Source organism: Patella vulgata, chromosome 5 (genome assembly GCF_932274485.2).
Source record: "Patella vulgata chromosome 5, xgPatVulg1.2, whole genome shotgun sequence".
Lineage (NCBI taxonomy): Eukaryota > Metazoa > Mollusca > Gastropoda > Patellidae > Patella > Patella vulgata.
Window position 1 is genome coordinate 47,763,469 of NC_065883.2, and position 20,648 is coordinate 47,784,116.

The 20,648-nt window shown below is 36.1% G+C and overlaps 1 protein-coding gene across 1 annotated transcript in view; it reads right to left on the reverse strand.

Moving 5' to 3' along the window:
* LOC126821189 (zinc transporter ZIP9-B) overlaps positions 1-20,648 on the reverse strand; it is a 224,699-nt gene that overhangs the window by 168,876 nt on the left and 35,175 nt on the right. The window contains exons 3-4 of the mRNA XM_050549598.2: positions 15,675-15,902; positions 8,076-8,156 (exon numbers count right to left, since the gene is read on the reverse strand). Coding sequence (XP_050405555.1) covers positions 8,076-8,156; positions 15,675-15,902 — 309 coding nt within the window. The remainder of the gene's footprint in view (positions 1-8,075; positions 8,157-15,674; positions 15,903-20,648) is intronic.

Sequence of the window (20,648 nt, forward strand, 5' to 3'; positions counted from 1 at the left end):
CCCTCAATCAAGTAATGTGACAAACATGGATTTTTACATCTTGGGGTTCTTCCTTCCGAATACAATCTCTTGAGAAGGATTTGAAGCCAATTTTTGATAGATTAATTAGTTTGAAAATGTTTTAGCCCAAATATATCATCACAATATACAGTTTGGCCTCTGTAACTTAAACATTTAAGATTTTAACTTCATTTTGAAGTTATCAACTTAAACATACATTATGCAAGAGCTAAATCTGATTATTGCAAGTCTTTATTTAGGCTTCAGATGTCATAGAAATTATAAATTAGATCTTTATTTACACAACAAGCACAAAATCAACTCTGTAGACCCACGGATGGCTTGGATTCAGCTTGGATTTAAACGGGATTTCATTGACTGATTTAATTTTAAATGGCGTTGTGAGCGGAGATTAACCGTTACGTTGACGTCATACTCCCGGATCGAGGCTAATTGATAGAGTGTACGAAGCGAGGCCGCTGTTGAGCCATGCCTTAACAAATGACATCTAAACTATTTAAAGTGCAATAAACTAAACACAGATAATGACAAATTATACAATTCCTGGAGACCGTGTGATGACTAATACAGACGGACAGGTCTTCTGTCTTAATAATTTCAATAAAAATATTTTTATTTCCCCAATTAGGCACGACTCCACTGGTGTCTACCTATAGATTTATCATAATTGTATTATAATATTATGTCCTATATTCAATTGATTTAATGCATGCCCAAAATACAAGTAAGAACGAAAATTTACCCCCTCACTCATTTTGTCCAATTGTTATAAAAATCCAAAAAGGTAAAACACAAATTCGGATATCATGACAGCAGACAAAAGACAGCAGAGATTATGTAGGTGGAGTTAACGCCTGTCAATCAAACGATTGGTGAAGATGGAATTCAATCCCATTTCTAGTCAAAAATTACACTGGTGATAACTATGTTCAGAATAAAGTAATTTGACTGAAATTTTCAATATATTCTTCTTTCATCATCTATTTTTGAACTGTTATAGCAAGAATGGCTAACTCCTTATAAAAATCTCCCATAATGTATCTTTAAAGATACATTCCCGCGTACAAACTGGGTGATTTAATGGTATATATGGACTAAAAACATATTCAAACTAATTAATTTGTCATAATTTTGCTTCAAATCCTTCTCAAACATTGTACTTGTGAAGGAATGCCCTGCTATAAAAATTTGATCAAACCAGGTCATGTTTACGTCATGTGACTTACCTCTCTTGGAAGTCAGAGGAGAATTCATTGCATACATTGTACGTCTAACTCTTCATAAAGTTTATCAACTTATACATCAAGCGCTCAATGTTCGCGTGTGACCATATACAAACGCACACACACACACACACACACAGGGACGACAGCAATATACATGTACTTCCACATTATGAATGTGGATGTATAAAGATAGGTTGCCAGGCAACGAAACATACGCTCACAGCAGCTAAATCGTCCGGGCAGTCAACAAGAGTTGTCGCATATTTTTACTTTTTTCGGTAATGAAACATTTATAATACACTAAAATCTGATTAAGAGCAACAACTCAGAAAACCATTAGAATTTGTTTGGTTTTTATAAACTTCTGCCCCATGCTAACATTTTGTATACAAAACTTTTAATACTGTATCATGGATTTAGTTGTTCCAAGTCATAAAAATTCATTGAAAATCAATATACTTGTTCGTCTCAATATCTTAAACTCTGTGTATCAATCTGAAGTCAATCGGATATTAACTTTGGCCTCTAGAGCGTCCACAAGATTTTTCAAAGTGATCAAGGGCCATAACTTTGGCAGTAATTATCAGAAATCTTAGAAAATCAATAGGATTCTTCGCCTCATGACCTCAAACACTGTTTATAAATTTAAAGTCAATCAGATATTAACTTTTGCCTCTAGAGCATCCACAAGGTTTTTTGAAGTGATCAAGGGCCATAACTCTGGCAGTAATTATCGGAAATCTCTGAAAATCAATAGGCTTATTCGTCTCATGTCCTTAAACACTGTGTATAAATTAAAGTCAATCGGATATTAACTTTCGCCTCTAGAGCGTCCACAAGATTTTTTGAAGTGATCAAGGGCCATAACTCTGGCAGTAATTATTGGAAATTGCTGAAAATGAATAGGCTTCTTCGTCTCATGACCTTAAACACTGTGTATAAATTTAAAGTCAATCGGATATTAACTTTGGCCTGTAGAGCGTCCACAAGATTTTTTGAAGTGATCAAGGGCCATAACTCTGGCAGTAATTATCGGAAATCGCTGAAAATCAATAGGCTTCTTCGTCTCATGGCCTTAAACACTGTATATAAAGTTAAAGTCAATCGGATATTAACTTTAGCCTCTAGAGCATCCACAAGCAATTGTGGACGCCGGACGGACGGATGGGGGTGACGACAATATACGACCACATTTCAATGTGGGCGTATAAAAATAGTGAAAAATCTAAATTGACGGGCTTGTGAATAAACACAATAAGCCGTAGTTTGTTGAAATGTCTCCTATTTCTGAAATTAATACATTTGCTCATGGTCGAATATTTGGTACCGACAAAGTTGTTTACGAGTGAAAAATCTGCATTAACAGCTTAGAAATACTCAGAATAGGCGGTCGTTTCGTAAATTTGTCTCCTATTTCCGAAATTAATATATTTCTGGTTAGCCTCCTTCCACGAATGGGTGATGGCTTTGGAATAGATATATTTTGAAAACGTTTTACGAATCCAAAATCACCGAACTTTACTTACAAAAACATTTACATTAAATCTGCTATTTCCGATTTTCAAATTTCGAAAAAGATATCATGGACATCTCTACTCCAGAGTGCCTCGAGGTTTCGTTCACACGTAACTTCTCGGTTCTTTAAGCCATCCTTTCTTAGAGCAATGAGCCACCGAATTGTTGGCGCATCAAATAGCCACGAGCTGAAAGGCGTCAGTCGATAAATTCTAAATGCATGTCCTACCTTATTGTGTTATCCACCTCTGAACAACAATAACACTTACTGACAAACAAACGTTGTTCAGTGAAACCGGTTTATCCAATATCACATACACCAGCATTTCTTTCAGTCGACATGTTGGGATAGTTTGACCTTTTTTTGACGTCATATCCTCTGTTTTACGCGAAACGAAATGCATTTTTGTACCATATTTTTATGGATTGCGTATATGTACTGTTTTTGTAGAGGTTTTATATCGGGATAGAAGATGATGTTTGTTGAAAAAAAATTAAAAAGGCGTACAGGCTCGATGATATTTAGGGGGGCAGAACCCGAAATGCCCGAAAAAATTTCGGGTGTACAGACAGCGGCGCCGATATTCCCCCCCCCCCCCCCCCGCAAAAATTTTTTGGAATATTTGACGGCTGCAAACATAATTTCCTGCTATTTCAACCCATGAACAAAGCAACTTCAAAGTGGTCTAATATAGCCTAATTAAGATGGCTGACTCGAATTCCAATCAAAAGATCAATCGTTTTACAGTCCACGGAGACGGGACCGTTTGGAGAAAATTTTGAAAATTTAACAGCCGCATACACAATTTCCTGCTATTCCAGTCTGTGAATACAGCAACTTCAATTTGGTCCAATATAGCCTACCTGGCTGACCCGAATTCCAAACAACCAATCAATCGTCGTGGGGTATGAGGGGCCTCACCCTCGGGGCCTCACCCTCCCCGAGAAAATTTTGAAAATCTAACCACCGCAAATGCGTTTTCTGCTATTCTAGCCCGTGTAAGAAAACTCCAAAAGTATCCAATGGTTTTGTAACCGAAATCCCATTCTGAATTCCAACCATCCAATCAGACCGTTGCAGCTGCATTCATAAATAATAATCGATGCTCGAAAAATGTCGCACAAAGTAGAGTGGCTCCAGACAAAATGTTTTAATCTATAGTCAACTCAGTACAAATTTGTGGTATTCAAGTAAAAGAAAAGTAAAATTAGTGTTTTATTAGGGCTCAATGACAGTTAGGGAAGAAAAACTAAAAATGCCCGAAAGAATTTTAGGTTTACAGACAGCGGCGCCGGTTTTCTTCGAGGGGTGAAGAGGCAGAACTGACCCCCGAAGAAAATTTTGGAATATTTGATGGCCGCAAACGCGTTTTACTGCTATTCCAGCCAGTAAATTTAGTGTTTTATTAGATTTCGGGCACTTTATTTTGCCAAGTAGATGAAATAAAAAAATTTTTTTTTCACTTTACCCTTCTGCCCGAAAAGTGAGCTTGCCCCCCTGGCTCGTACGCCTATGAATAATTAGGTCGCTCTTCACACGTAGTTGAAAATACACAACGTCTATTGAGAACTTAATAATTATTTGTTGCATGATTAATTAGTAGTAGTATGCCTAGATCATGACCAGTGCTTGAAATGAGGATTCTTCTATAACGGCACCAAAAATTTATAAATGCTGTAACAAAAATTAACCGACAATTATAAGGCACGGCTGTCTTTCTTCATATTTAACAAATTATGTCCTGTTGTCATTTTCCGTCACTGAACGTGCAATTTTTATATTTGTAGATAGACAAACGGCCCCGTGCAATGATTTTCCGTGTCAATTAATCTGGTTCTAATTGCGTTTGGTGGTAATGTCATAAGTATAAAATTTACAGATTCCTTTTGGAGTAATAAAGTCATCGAAATTTTTTTTCCTTTCGATCCTTTAGTTATTCGTGTTCCCAATGGTTGCCATCATGTCATAACCTTCTATAATAAGGGCACTATTTTAGAAAGTGAGCATTCTTATGAAAAAATGAACTATTAAGGGTATGCTTGGGACATTTCTGAATTATTGACCTAATCCCACCCCAGCCGCCCCTGAACGACTGTATGATATATTGAAAAGTTATTACCTATGCATTTCATACGTCTACATGTATATATAAAAGGCATAACTTTTTGATACGTGTACACGTGGACAACGACGCAATTTGAGCTATTTTTATTACCGTGGCAGTCCGTGTTTGCTTCAGCTTTTACTTTTTACGACATTTTTGCCGTTATGCCGTGGTAAATTCTAGCATAGGTGGTATGCTTGAGATTATTATTTATAAAATGTTATTAAATGTTCATTACAATATAAATCCTTAAATTTGTCTGTGTTTGTAGAATGTTTCATCGCTACCGGTTGATTATGATTGCTTCTGTCTTGTCAATGTCATGTGACATTTTCCCGCTTTTTCTATCGTTGAAAATATCTATAATAAAGCATCGAGTCTTGTATCACACACACACGGCAACTAAAATAAAAGGGCCGAGTGCCATTTTAAGTAAGAGACTAAAAAGAATGCTTTGTTCACAATTTGAATAATATTCTATGAAAAGATTTATTGGCTGCCGAGTCATATTGAACAGATATCGGCTACGCAAATATCGGTAAAATATCTTCTGATAGGCCACTCATCGGACAATTAGGCTACTGAATAGTGAAACCGATAATCGGACCATCACTAAAAATAAATTTAAAATGATCACCTTCAAATTATAGTCTCATGATTTCATTTCATTTAAAGAATTATGTTCGTAATATGCACCATGCCAGATTTCAACTTTGACCAATGTAGGTCATTTCCTGTTTCACCGTGTTTTGTTGTGTGTAGGCGAAGATTTTTGTGAAATCTCTTAAAATAGACAGCAAAAAATATTTTTCGGAACATAGATGGATATGATATGTAAGTTTAATGTGTTAGCAGTGCAGATAACTGAAAATTGTTAATTTTTCCGTCCGCTAGAAGAAGTAAACTAGTTATCAACTTTTGCGACAAGGTTTTGACCGTTCGGATGTTAGATGTTACGTCCTCAGAATATCAAAGAGTAACATCTAACTTGTTGGATTAGGACATCTCATACCGGAGGTAAAACACATCTTGACAACTTTTTTTAATATTAGCACGATTTACATGATACTTGGCATGCAAGTAGACCTGGCTGATTCAACTTCAACCATGTCGTTAGAAATTTTCTAACTTATCGCCCCATGGAGAAATTAAGGGTCAAAGTTTTAAAAAAATTGAAAAAAAATGTAGGTCAGATTGCCTTGAAAATTTATTTATGTACTAGCTAAGACACTACTGATGTGTACACATAATATGGAGTTTGTCGATCGAGCCATCATCTTGAAAAATGAAAAATCATTAAGATTTTTGCGATATTTCACTTACAGACATGGGAGTTACATTTTTTTAATCCTTAAGAGAATGCCTAAATAACGGGCGGACCAGAATTTTGATTTCAGTCAACTGACCGTCACCATTTTAAATGGAATATGAAAAAAAAGTGAAAATTCTACCTTAACGGCCATTAAAATAAACACAATAGGCCGTAGTTTGGAGAATTAGTCTCTTATTTCCATAATGAATACATTTCTAGATAGTCGAGATCAGGGTCAAATTTTGGGTATTTGAAAATTTCAAAGTTTCGAATTTGACACTTTTCGTGCCGACAAAGTTCTTTACAGGACATTTCATTTCCTTAATTTTCAAAATTAACATATTCGAATAGCTGAGGTCAATCTGATTCCAAAAATTTCAACTCCATTTAAGGTTGTCTAACTGAACTCTTCCATATTTTCCTACCATTTTTAGTTCTTTTCCACCATTTTCATTTCATTTTCTAATCCGTCCCATTTATAAACGGCTTGATCCATTTTTCTGAAACTTCTGGAACAGGAAGTCAATCCGATTACAGCAATACTAGTCTGAGTTATTTCCCTATATTTATCAGATTATTTTTTGCCTGGTGCAATATTTCTAACTATATTTAGGCTTATAACTTTGCAGGTTTTTGTCTGATTTTTATAACAAGAAAATAGTTGAGATTCCTTATATAACCCATGACATGTTGCAGAAAGTAGTGTTGAAACTACTATTCGGATATTCGTTAACAGATACAAAATAAGGGTTATCGGAATCATTTTACTGTCCGTTTACTATTCGTTACAATATATTCTGACATTCCGTATGGCGTATACGTATAGCCATTTTTACATCTGATTACTTTGAAATTTTCCCCAATGCAATTGATCACGTATGCAGCTCTGAGAATAAATGTCAACATTATGCGTATTATTTAGTGATAGTAACTTATTAATGCAGTGCAACGAAAACAGTAGTCTAAACAAAAAAAAATATTCATTCATTCCCTGCGCTAGTTTACGGCATACAAGTTTAGACCGTGTTTTGACTTCCCGCAGTGAAATTTATTCATAATGACCTAGGTCACATATATTCCCATTCACTGATTGGTTCAATAGTAGTAGGTTATCAGAATGAGGCAAACGGCCTTGGCGGAATAAATGGCACATGTTTTTATTTTACTTTTTTCATTCGCGTTGATTGAGCAAAATGATAAGTGGGAGGGCTGTGGATTACAGGAGTAGTTATACTATACAAATTTCTTCACCTCATTGATTTTTTGGGATATCATAGATAGTCTCAATAATTACGGCTAAAGGTAGGCACGTTGTTTTTCTTTGCGGCTCAAACAATTTGCAAATCGAAAGTACGATTTCATACTCATACTCGGCATACACAGACACTCATAAACATTGAAACAAGTGAGAAATTATGAGTATATGAACTTTTGTTGTAATTTTGTTCACGAATTTCACGTCTCCGAATTATCCGAATAGTATTCGGATAGCCAACAAAAGTATTCGGATCACAAATCTTGGTCCGATTTTCAACACTAGCAGAAAGTGAACGTGAATTTGAAAGCTTTCACATCTGCCTGGCAGTTCTTTTTTTTTTGTTATCAAAAACAAGAATCAGTGGTGACAACTTGAAATGACCAAGTGACAAGTAAAAAAATTTTCTACTTGTCACCCGAGACAAGCAAAATTTTACAAACATTTCAACCCCTGCTCCATATACACCATATACAAACGCACCCACACACAGAGGATAGAAATCATAAGTTCCACATTATGAATGTGGATGTATGAAAATTACCTGGTTATTACAAAATACTTTCATGTTAAATAATGGCATATAAAAATCCTGTTGAATTTGTTTATTGATTACCATCACTATGATTAACATTACTTACCAGCAGCATGTACTACTAAACCCACAGTTGCTGTAATTTTATTTCTATTATGTGCTAAAGCTTCACTTCCAGATTCTAAATCTGAAATAAAAAAACATGAAATCTTGAATGACATGCAATGAGCATGTAACCATCAACAAATGGCATGCATGAGAAACATATTGTTGCACGTTGGGACGGTGACTATATCTTGTCATGAGTCATATGTGACCGGCCGCATCTAAATGAGTCGGAATGCGCGAGAATCAATAATGAGATAAAGACAAAATAAGTGAAAATATTGATTTTGAACGAAATTGAGATTTTCGCAAAATTAGTTATTTGTCTTCGCTCGAAGCGGGACGACCAGTCATTCCTCTTGCATAACAATTGGCATCGTTGTAAAGCGGAGCATCTCTAGTTTATAAATATGATCAAAATATTGTCGATGAATTGATTTTGAACGGATACAATCGAGAATTTAAAATCCTCCAAAAATATAAATAAACTCCGCCTGTTGCCATGCTGTCCACACAACTCCTTTGCTGATTGGCCCAGACACCGTGTGCAAGACATTATCAATAAATATTTGGTTTTGGTGATAATGTTTTAGGGTACCTACATGCGATTCACTCTGATAAGTGGCAGAAATGTTAATCGAAACCACGTGGCTGATGATGTAAACTAATCGACAAGCGGGTGTGTGTCATTGAGTAAAACTATTACTAATCAACTGTCACGGGTCAATGATAAAGCCGTCGACAACTCATTATTTACTCCGAATAATTAATCCAAGTGGTGATTATTTGATATCTCATATTATCTTTAAAAAAATAATCTATAGGCCTTAAATGGAAATAAAACAAAATGGCCAATAATTTTCTTTTCAAAGAGAATTTTATTGATAGCTGAATTCCGTTTACCGTCGCTTCTTCATACGGCATGCAAAGTAAGGAATGCATCTGGGATATTATTGTTTAAAATTCTCTTATCACAATGGGTAGAAAAAATGAGAACGACCAACGAGCCGAAATGCGACGATTCTCGAGTCTGCCATTGAGTATCCTCTGAATAATGTTGATATTTACATCAAAGCCAAAATGCACGAAAGTGAACGTAAGCATTTCTTGACTATGAAATTGACATTTCTTTAGGGACTCATATTTTGATAACGTCACGGTACCTGAAAATAATAATAGACCTATCGTACACGCAAAATCTTATTTTAATTCACGTGTTAAATGAACACCCGTACAGCTGTGGCGGTTCTTTGATGATTATCCAATCAACAATCTTAATCTCCTGACCACTAGCTGGCACTAAGGTGCTAATTAATTGATGAGATTAACTGAATCTCATTAAAGTTATGTTATACACAACAGACTACTAATGTATAGATTGTTCTTCAGTATAACACTATCATGTGAATATTATGCTGTATGTGTTGTGGATGTTTCGTTACAAAAGGAGTGCATTTATTACGATTTTCGTCGTCAGCACCCTTGAAATCCTAAATAAAAAGCATATTAAACGACAAAATATAGCAAATAAATTGCGGAAATTTTTACTACGATTTTTGTGTTCAGCACCCCTGAAAACCCATGGAAAGATATATTCAACGACAAAACAGCAGATAAATGGCCTGGTTGCTATGGGTTTTGTTTTGGAACATACCAAATCTTTGACTTGCTTTTTCTCAAAACTTACTTTTGTGAGTTGGGTAGCTTCTAATGGACACAGCTCAGTCAATTTTTGCCCAATTCAAACAAACTATACATCAAATTGAAAATAACAATAACTCAATTTTCAAAATTTCCTCATTGTGACTCAGTATGCTGTAGAGGGTCACATATTATTAACAATCAGTTGCTAGGCAAGATATACCTCTTCCTTTCATTGACCCAATGCTTAAAAAAAATCGTTTGACAGAAAACGATAACAAGCGGCTGTTATGCAAGATACGCCCACATTTTGCAATAGATGGACAAAGAACAGGTTTTCACAAAAGGGGTGTACCCAGTATATTCGGAACGGAATGTCAAGGATCATTGACAATCGATATGGTTCGTCCTCTCATGCTACACACAAAATTTGAAATAACTCTGTTACAAACTCTAGGCTCTCATTCAGACGGTTTTCAGCAAAGGGGAGTAACTTCGAAACCCCCGAATATCGATAGGGTTCAAAATCTCATGAACCCAATGCTAGGGGGGACTATAAATTATTTATTTACGTCCAATTGCAGGAGTGTTCACTGGACCAATACAAAATTATTGGTACCAAATTTATTGACCTACCCTCAAAATAAGGCCCGCCCCCTGCCACTTCAAAGTTTTGTGTACAAAATACTGCAAATAACTGATTTTTTTTTATCAAATTTCAGGAAACAGACCACTGCCTGGAAACTGAAACATTTAGCTTGATGATGTATAATCCGCTTTGAATAGTTGTAGTTGAGAGACAGTAGACGGTATCATGAAAGTATTTTGCATACACCAGTTTTGCCACCTCTCTAAATGCTGATTGTTCAGTGGCAACTCCCTTTCCATCCATCAACACATAACGTGATCCTGGCCTATTCATCCCAAGAGCATACGACAGTCTCATCAAGTAATACACTATTCAGTTCATTCCATCTTGATAGCTTTTTTGATATTTATGAATGCTCTTTATACAATTTTCCTATAAATGTTCTATAAATATTCTATAATTCTACAATGTTTTCAATATAAGTTTTACGTGTCTTTCATATAATTCTGTTTAAATAAGTTAACCTCCTTACACCTTTTTAAAAAAATTTTTACATCTAATATATTTTGTGTTATCTAAATATCTTTACATTTCTCATAGGGCTTATATTTTCATCTCTATTTATCAATTATTTTTTAAATTCTTAAATGTGTTATAAATCTGAGTTTTTAGGGTTTTTTAGGATGGTTATTTATATTCATTTTACAAACATGATTATCTTTTTAATGCCTCATTAGTTTATAAACATTTTTTAGGATGGTTATTTATATTCATTTTACAAACATGATTATCTTTTTAATGCCTCATTAGTTTAAACATATTTTATTGACAAATATGAAAAGGATTGAGCACAAGTTTCAAAAACTTAGAAAAGCCCTTTCCATACATACAAATAAAAGACAAAATTTAATACCAACAAGATGTTATCCACCAAAAAAGCTATTGCTAATAATATATACTAAGATGTAACTAATATCATTAACTTTTATTTAAATGGTTTTGAAAGTTTGATATATTTGTGAACTTCAAGGAAAAGGTTTGTATTCATCTCAATTGACAATTCTGAATTGCCGCATAATAGGATATCTATATTTATCACAGAATAATTTGACAATGTATTTAATAGCTCAGCACGAATTACATCATATAAGTGACATTGCAGAAAATAGTGTTCAGCATTTTCTATAAATTTGCCACAAGAACATGTGGGATCATCTACAACGTTTATTTCATACAAATCATTTTGCAACGAACTACACCCATGCCATATTTTAGTGTGAATAATATTTTCATGTCTATTACCTTTACAGTAGTAGATTGGCGCTTTATGTATTAAGGAATGTAATTTTTGTTTGTATAGATATTTGAAGGATTTAATGTTGGTTGATTGCTTTATGCGGTCCTCTAATAATTCCCAATCTCGAATTGTTGTGGGGAAGTACGAAGTTTGGTGTAATGTTGTTCTACAATAAGGGTAAAACTCCAGGAACAAACGAACGAACGAATGGGATGTGATTTACGGCTTTCCAAATGTATAATTACCTCGGACGTGATTTACCGATTTTTGATGTATTTGTCAATAGCGGAATTACTATGTTGAATGGATAATGGATAATAATACTACGACCATGGTAAGGCGAGCATCTATGGGTGTGCTTTTTTTTTATATTCACCAAATGTATAATTACCTCGGACGTGATTTACCAATTTTTGATGTATTTGTCAATAGCGGAATTACTATTTTGAATGGATAATGGATAATAATACTACGACCACGGTAAGGCGAGTATCTACGGGTGTGCTTTTTTTTTATATTCACCATTTTTATTCGCACTTCATATGCAAATAATCGTAATCAAAATTAACCATTTTCGCGGGAAAATAAACGATTCATCTAATAGTTAAACATAGTAGATAAATTAACAGGTGTTGATTTTTAAACGCCTCTCGGGAAATTGAACTGCTCGTCTAATAAATAAACGCATTAGATAAGTCAACGCTTCGGCCATTTCTAAACACCTCTTGGAGAAATTAAACGGTGTACCATTAAATTAAACTATAGTACTAATTCAACGATTTTTGTAATTTCCAAACGATGTTTATCGATATCAAACAATGTTTTTAAATTAAACTATATGCATAGTTTTTAGCGCTAAAAACCCCTTATTAAACGATACAAGTTTTACAGTGCAGGCAGGATACACCCACATTTTCGAGAGATGGATAGAGAACAAGCTAACAAGAAAGTGATTTTTTGTACAATCAGGGGCCATAATTCAGGAAGTTACAGTCCGATATGCGCGAATATCGAAAGGAACCGAAATCTTTGGGTTATAAACTTAAATTTCAAGTTTCAACAAAATAGGATAAAAATTGTGACCTCTATACCATATTTTCACGCTATTTGAGAACGAAGGGCGGCCATTTTTTCTGTCAGTTTTGGGCCAATTTTCACGAAATTCAAACTCAACCGTCCTTAGGGTGTAACAGTGATATAATAATACGGTTTTTTAAATCGGATAAAAAAATATGACTTCTATAGGGTCCACAAGCTAAAAACGCGATTTTTCGTACAATCAGGGGCCATAATTCAGGAAGTTACGGTCCGATATGCGCGAATATCAAAAGGAAAAAAAGGAACCGAGATCTTTGGGTTATAAATTTACATTTAAAGTTTCAACAAGATCGGATAAAAATTGTGACCTCTATAGGGTCCACAAGCTAAAAACGTGATTTTTCGTACAATCAGGGGCCATAATCCATGAAGTTTCGATCCGATACATGCCAATATCGAAAGCAGCCGAGATAATTTGGGGATAAATCTATATTTCAAGTTTCATCAAAATCGGATAAGAATTGTGACCTGTAGAGAGTCCACAAACAATTGTGGACGGGCGTACGTCCAGACGGACAGGGGCGACGGCATAATACGTCCACATGAAAATGTGGGCGTATAAAAACGCGATTTTTCGTACAATCAGGGGCCATAATTCAGGAAGTTAAGGTCTGATATGCGCGAATATCAAAAGGAGCCGAGATCTTTGGGTTATCAATTTACATTTCAAGTTTCAACAAAATCGGATAAAAATTGTGACCTCTATAGTGTCAACAAGCTAAAAACGTGATTTTTCGTAGAAACAGGGGCTATAATCCATGAAGTTTCGATCCGATACATGCCAATATCGAAAGCAGCCGAGATCTTTTGGAGATAAACCTATATTTCAAGTTTCATCAAAATCGGATAAGAATTGTGACCTGTAGAGTGTCCACAAACAAATTGTGGACGGACGGACAGGGGCGACGACAATATACGTCCACATGAAAATGTGGGCGTATAAAAATTGTGACCACTATTGGGTCCACAAGCTAAGATTTTACATACAATCAGGGGCCATAATCCATGAAGTTACGGTCCAATACATGCCAATATCGAAAGGAACCAAGATCTTAGGGAGATAAACCTATATTTCAAGTTTCGTTGAAATCGGATAAAAATTGTGACCTGTAGGGTGTCCACAAACAATTGTGGACGTCCAGACGGACAGGGGCGACGACAATATACATCCACATGAAAATGTGGGTGTATAAAAATTGAAAAGCGTTTTGGCGTGTTAGATACTTAAAGTAGCTAAGTCTCTAACTCAATATCATCAAAAATCTTCTACATTGAAAACACAAATTATTTGTCAATTCAAATCAACATTGGTCTTGTGATCTTACAGGGAAAAGATGGGCTTCTGATATCCAATATTCAAGACAAAATAAACATTTTACCATTGGTACACGAATCGTGTACCATAATGCGTTTCAGCGCCATTTGGAACAAGGGACTCAAAGAACGCGGCTAGACATATTCCACAAGTCATGTCAAATGGTGACGCTATATTCTTATCTGGAGAGCATGCGCAATAAATATCATCGGTGTAGAATGGAATAACCAGACGCTAAAGATTGTCATTCAATTGAGACTTTTGTCGCATTTCGACGAACATAACTGATTAGAAATTACAGTAAAAACAGAAACGGTTGAATATAAAGCAGTTTATATACATTCACATTACATTATTATATGCATTGTGACCCATATGTGTCAATTTCTAGGTCTCAAATATTAGCGATTTAGCTCCTTTAGACGTTAATAGCCGAATTAATTTTAATCAGATTGGTGTGAATTTGCCGTAAAGTGGATACAGTAACCATTGGCTATACGTACATGAAATTTAGATTTTTCTGTCAACAAATGCCTTGTGAACGTAATAGTGGCTACAGTTTTTTGCGGATCTATTGCATTCACTGAACGACGGATCCATAGGGAAGACAATATAAAAGATAGGTTGCCAGGCAACGAAACATACACCCACAGCAGCTATATCATCAGGGCAGTCAACAAGAGTTGTCGCATATTTTTACTTTTTTCGGTAATGAAACATTTATAATACATTAAAATCTGATTAAGAGTAACAACTCATTAAGTAATTATCAGAAAAACAATTAGAATTTGTTTGGTTTTTATAAAGTTCTGCCCCATGCTAACATTTAGTATACGAATCTTTTAACATCATGGATTTAGCTGTTCAAGTCATAAAGATTGATTGAAAATCAATATACTTGTTCGTCTCAAGACCTTAAACACTGTGTATCAATTTAAAGTCAATCAGATATTAACTTTAGCCTCTAGAGCGTCCACAAGATTTTTCAAAGTGATCAAGGGCCATAACTCTGGCAGTAATTATCGGAAATCGCTGAAAATCAATTGGCTTCTGTGTATAATGTATAAATTTAAAGTCAATCGGATATTAACTTTAGCCTCTAGAGCGTCCACAAGATATTTCAAAGTGATCAAGGGCCATAACTCTGGCAGTAATTATCGGAAATCACTGAAAATCAATAGGCTTCTTCGTCTCATGACCTTAAACACTGTATACATTTAAAGTCAATTGCATATTAACTTTGACCTATAGAGCGTCCACAAGATTTTTTGAAGTGATCAAGGGCCATAACTCTGGCAGTAATTTTCGGCAATTGTTGAAAATCAATAGGCTTCTTCATCTCATGGCCTCAAACACTGTGTATAAATTTAATGTCAATCAGATATTAACTTTAGCCTATAGAGCATCCACAAGCAATTGTGGACGCCGGACAGACGGACCGACGGACGGGGGCGACAACAACATACGACCACATTTTATGTCTGTAATTTTATTTTTCTGGACACTACTTTCAGATTACACAACATTAGAAGTCACCAGAGTACAAGGACAGAAGACCGAAAACATGCAGAGTGCTCAACTCAAAAAGTGGACGGACTAGCTACTGATAGACAATGGTGAAGACAATTTAAATGTGAAACGTTAGTTTCTGTTGATTTACCTGAAGCAGCATGAAAATGTGAACCACCTAACTGGTCAACTAATAACATAAATATAAAACCAGCCACCAAGCTAATGCCAATACGACTGTGCTCTTCAGACATATCATGATGGGAATCTTCAAGACCATCTTCTTTAACATTGGAATGTATTAATTTGATGTTTGCATTCCTCCTAATAGTCTCAGGCGCTAATTTTTCAACATGATGATAACTAGCGCCATGTCTTCCTACAAAATAAAAATTATAAATTTAATCGTTCAAAACAAAATGAAATGAAATGAAATGGGGTTTAACGTCACTGTTCTGCTCCGTCTGGACTAATTAAGACGAGCATACGCCATACAGTGTGTTATGAGGGAAATTTTGCTCCAACTGTCATGGGATCTTTTACGTGCACGCCAATGTGTACACGGGACCTCGGTTTTTCATCCCATCCGAACGACTAGACAGCTGTCCTTGTCAGGCCCTCCGTCCTGCATCACTGACAAGGGGGAACCACACCGGAAAATCTGGATAAACTTTCTCGGCCAATGCAGGGATCGAAAACCCGACCTCCAGGCTAGCGAGCGAGCGTCTTACCGACTTAGCCACCCATTCTCGGTTACCCAGTGTAGTCATTCTGTTCTACTCTACTATACCCTGGGTTAATCTATGCAGGAGACACGTTTTCAAGTTATCCGCCCTTGATGATTGTGCTATTTTTATCGACCAATCCCATAAATTGTTATTTGAAAAGGAAGTTGGCAAAGGTAAGTAACTCTCATCGGACAATGTTAGAAGTTGGCCTATTCTTAATGCGTAATTATTAACAACCAATTATATATTATGTTAATTAAGACCAGACGTTCATATAATAATGTAGGGTCATTAGTTTTATTTAGAATCGTTCGTTCGTTCGTTCCCGGAATTTTATGTCCAAGTGATATTGTACACAAGTTATTGTGAATCAAATTGCCAAGTATCAGTTCAATAATAATAAACATAACAGAATGACATATTTCAGACAAAGAACGAATAGTAATAATAACAAAAGTCAAACTTATAGATGTTTACATATTTGAAATCAACAACACATACTACAGATTTTGATAATACAATTAAATATAAATAAATTATAAATATATACATTATTTACATAAATCATTCAGTAAATGGACATGAATATGGTTATCTACCCTTATAAAAACGAAGGTGAAACGATTGGTTTGTAAACTGTTTTTAGTTGTTTTTAGCTTGTTCTCTATCCATCTCTTGCAAAATGTGGGCGTATCTTGCCTGCCAACCGCTGGTTCTTACGACCCGTACATTGTTATTGAGGATTTACGTAATTTCTATGCTGTTTTTATTTAATTTAAAACTTGGTTGGATTCGAAGAGCAGTACTTGATATCCGATTGCCCTTTTTTCGAAGATCATAATAATCTTTTGTTCTAGAAAATTCCTATGACACCTGGACAATACTTGGGTGTTCAAATAGTTAATGACTAACATAACAATGGACCACTTCACCGCCATTGATAAGATTCCCACATATCAATTAACTTTTATTGTTCTACTACCAGACACTCATCATTAATTATCACCCAATAATACATTCTACAGTAGATATCGCTTTTGTGATATATTTCATAATCTACTGCGATATCGCTTTACATGAATTTGATTGGTCAGTTGAAAAGGAACTACTTTTTTTATTTTCAAAGAACAGTTTATTTCTTATTAAAAGTAACTTTTCTTTTGTCGTTCAAGCGTTCACAAGATTCAACAAAATGACACAAGGCACAAGGGCCATAACTCTAGCTGTAATTAGGGGGATCACGTGGCTAAGTGGGTAAGACGTTGGCTCATTAGCCTGGAGGTCGGGTGTTCGATCCCTGCATTGGCCAAGAAAGTTCATCCAGATTTTCCAGCGTGGTTTCCCCTTGTCAGTGATGCAAGACGGAGGGCCTGACAAGGACTGCTTTCTAGTCGTTCGGATGGGACGAAAAACCGAGGTCACATGTGCACATTGGCGTGCACGTAAATGATCCCTTGGCAGTTGGAATTCGATATAAGAGTAGGCCGTAGTACCGCTGCCCTGGCAAAATTTCCCTCATAGCACACTGTATGGTGTATGCCCGTCTTCATTAGCCCAGTTTACGGCACAATATTTATATATATATATCAAGCCTTAAATCAGTTTCACACAATTATAGTCACTAAATAAACGATCATGTTGTACTTAATAAGCTATGACCATTTAATCATCTATAAATAATATACTGAAACTGGTTCCAAGTTTCGTCCATAACATCCAGATACTTTTGACAAAAAGATAGGTTACGTGCTCTTGTTTTGAAATTAGTCTCGCTTAACCAGTGTACCAACCATTCTACGTCTGATTGACAGGTCGGGATAATCAAGACTACCTTTTTACGAAACATAACAGAAAGCTGGAACAAGAAATTGAATTTAGAAAAAAGCACGTTAGCCAGCTCAACAATTGTTTTAAGAAGCTTGTAAAAGTAAAATGAAACTACTGCTAGTATCATGTTCCTGCTAATGAAAGTGATTCAGAGATATTATTTGTACAAAACCAAAAGATGCCGCTCTTAACGGTACAGTTAATGATAAAGCAATATACGTCCACATTCCAGCATTGATTGATATGGTACTTTTTAAAATGAAGAGAATGAAAAATGAAATGGTTGTAATATGATAAAAGGCAAAGACGGCTAGGTTTGTTTTGCCAAATTTACAGACAAAATACTAACCAAAAAGTGGGTGTGACACTGTCCCAGGAGGTCGGAGCAAGCACCAAAATAAATAGTTGCTGTCTTTACGGTATAAGGAATAAATATGCAAAATTCCAAGATGATCCATTCAGAATTGCAGCCTGTAGACGATAAATACAAAAAATGGGTGTGGCTCTGCCCCTGGCCGTTGGATATGGAACAATATAAATAGGTGCCGTCCTTAGCGTATAAGAAATAAGTGTTCCAAGTTCCAAGATAATCCATTCAGAATTGTGGCCTTCGGGCTCTAAAGGCAAAAATTGGGCTTTGATCTGCCCCTGGGGGTCGGGGCATTCACCAAAATCAATAGTTGACACCCTTAGGCTATAAGGAATACATATGTCAAGTACAAAGTTGATCCATTCAGAACTCCGGCCTGTAAACGATAAACACAAAAATTGGGCGTGGCTCTGCCCCTGGGGGGCGGGACAAGCAGTTGTCGTCCTTAGGCTATAAGGAATACATATCCCTAGTTCAAAGACGATTAGGAATTGTGGCCTGTAGGCAACTCACAGAGACACAAAGAACAAATGGGTGTGGCTCTGTCCCTGGGGGTTGGGCAATCACCAAAAAACAATAGGGAGCATCCTTGGGGTATAAGGAATAGGTATGCAAAGTTTCAAAATGATCTGTTAAGAATTACGGCCTGTAGATGACAAACAAATACAAGAATTGGGCGTGGCTCTGTCCAAGGGAGTCGGGCATGCACCAAAAACAATAGGGATCATCCATAGGGTTAAAGGAATAAGTGTGTAAAGTTTCAAGATGATCACTTAAGAATTGTGGCCTGTAGGCGACACACAGACACACAAAAAGAAAATGGGCATGGCTCTGACCCTGGGGGTAGGGCATGGCACCCAAAACGACAGGGATGTTCCTTAGGGTACAAAGAATAAGTATGCAAAGTTTCAGTATAATACGTTAAGAAATGCAGTCTGTAGACGACAAACAAACAAATACAAGAAATGGGCGTAACTCCGTCCCTGGGGGTTGGGCATGCACCCCAAACGATAGGAATTTCCTTAGGGTACAAAGAATAAGTATGCAAAGATTCAAGATGATACGTTAAGAAATGCGGCCTGTAGACGACAAACAAACAAATACAAGAAATTGGCGTTGCTCTGCCCATGGGGATCGAGCATGCACCAAAAAAATAGGGATCATCCATAGGGTATAACGAATTCATACGAAATTTTTTCAAGATGATCCATTAAGAATTGTGGCCTGTAGGCGGCACGCAGACACACAAAAAGGAAATGGGTGTGTCTCTGCCCCTGGGGGTTGGGCATGCACCCCAAAAGATAGAGATGTTCCTTAGGGTACAAAGAATAAGTATGCAAAGTTTCAAGATGATACGTTAATAAATGCGGCCTGTAGACGACAAACAAACAAATACAAGAAATGGGCGTGGCTCTGCCCCTGGGGATCGGGCATGCACCAAAAACAATAGGGATCATCCATAGGGTATTAGGAATAAGTGTGTAAAGTTTCAAGACGATCACTTAAGAATTGTGGCCTTTAGGCGACACACAAAAAGAAAATGAGCGTGGCTCTGCCCCTGGGGGTAGGGCATGCAACCCAAACGATAGGAATGTTCCTTAGGGTACAAAGAATAAGTATGCAAAGTTTCATTATGATACGTTAAGTAATGCGGCCTGTAGATGAAAAACAAAGAAATACAACAAATGGGCGTGGCTCTGCCCCTGGGGGTCGGGCATGCACCAAAAACAATAGGGATCATCCTTAGGGTATAAGGAATAAGTATGTAAAGTTTGAAGATGATCACTTAAGAATTGTGGCCTGTAGGCGACACACAGACACACACACACACACACACACACACAGGGGTGACGGCAATATACGTCCACATTATGAATGTGGACGTATAAAAATAAAACGAACGTAATTTCTAAAGCTGCTGTAATAACCAAGACGCTAAATTTTACTGCTATTCAAATTTAAATGATACATATCAATTTAATTTCAAACAGATCGGATGATCTAACTGTAGGTATTAGAGCATTCACAAGATTCAACAAAGTGAAACAAGGGCCATAACTCTAGATGTAATTAACAGAAATTTGCTGAAACTCAATAGGCTTGTTCGTTTTACTAATTTAAACGATATATATAAATTTCATACAGATTGGATAATAACTTTTGTCGTTAGTGCATTCACAAGGTACAACAAAGTGAAACA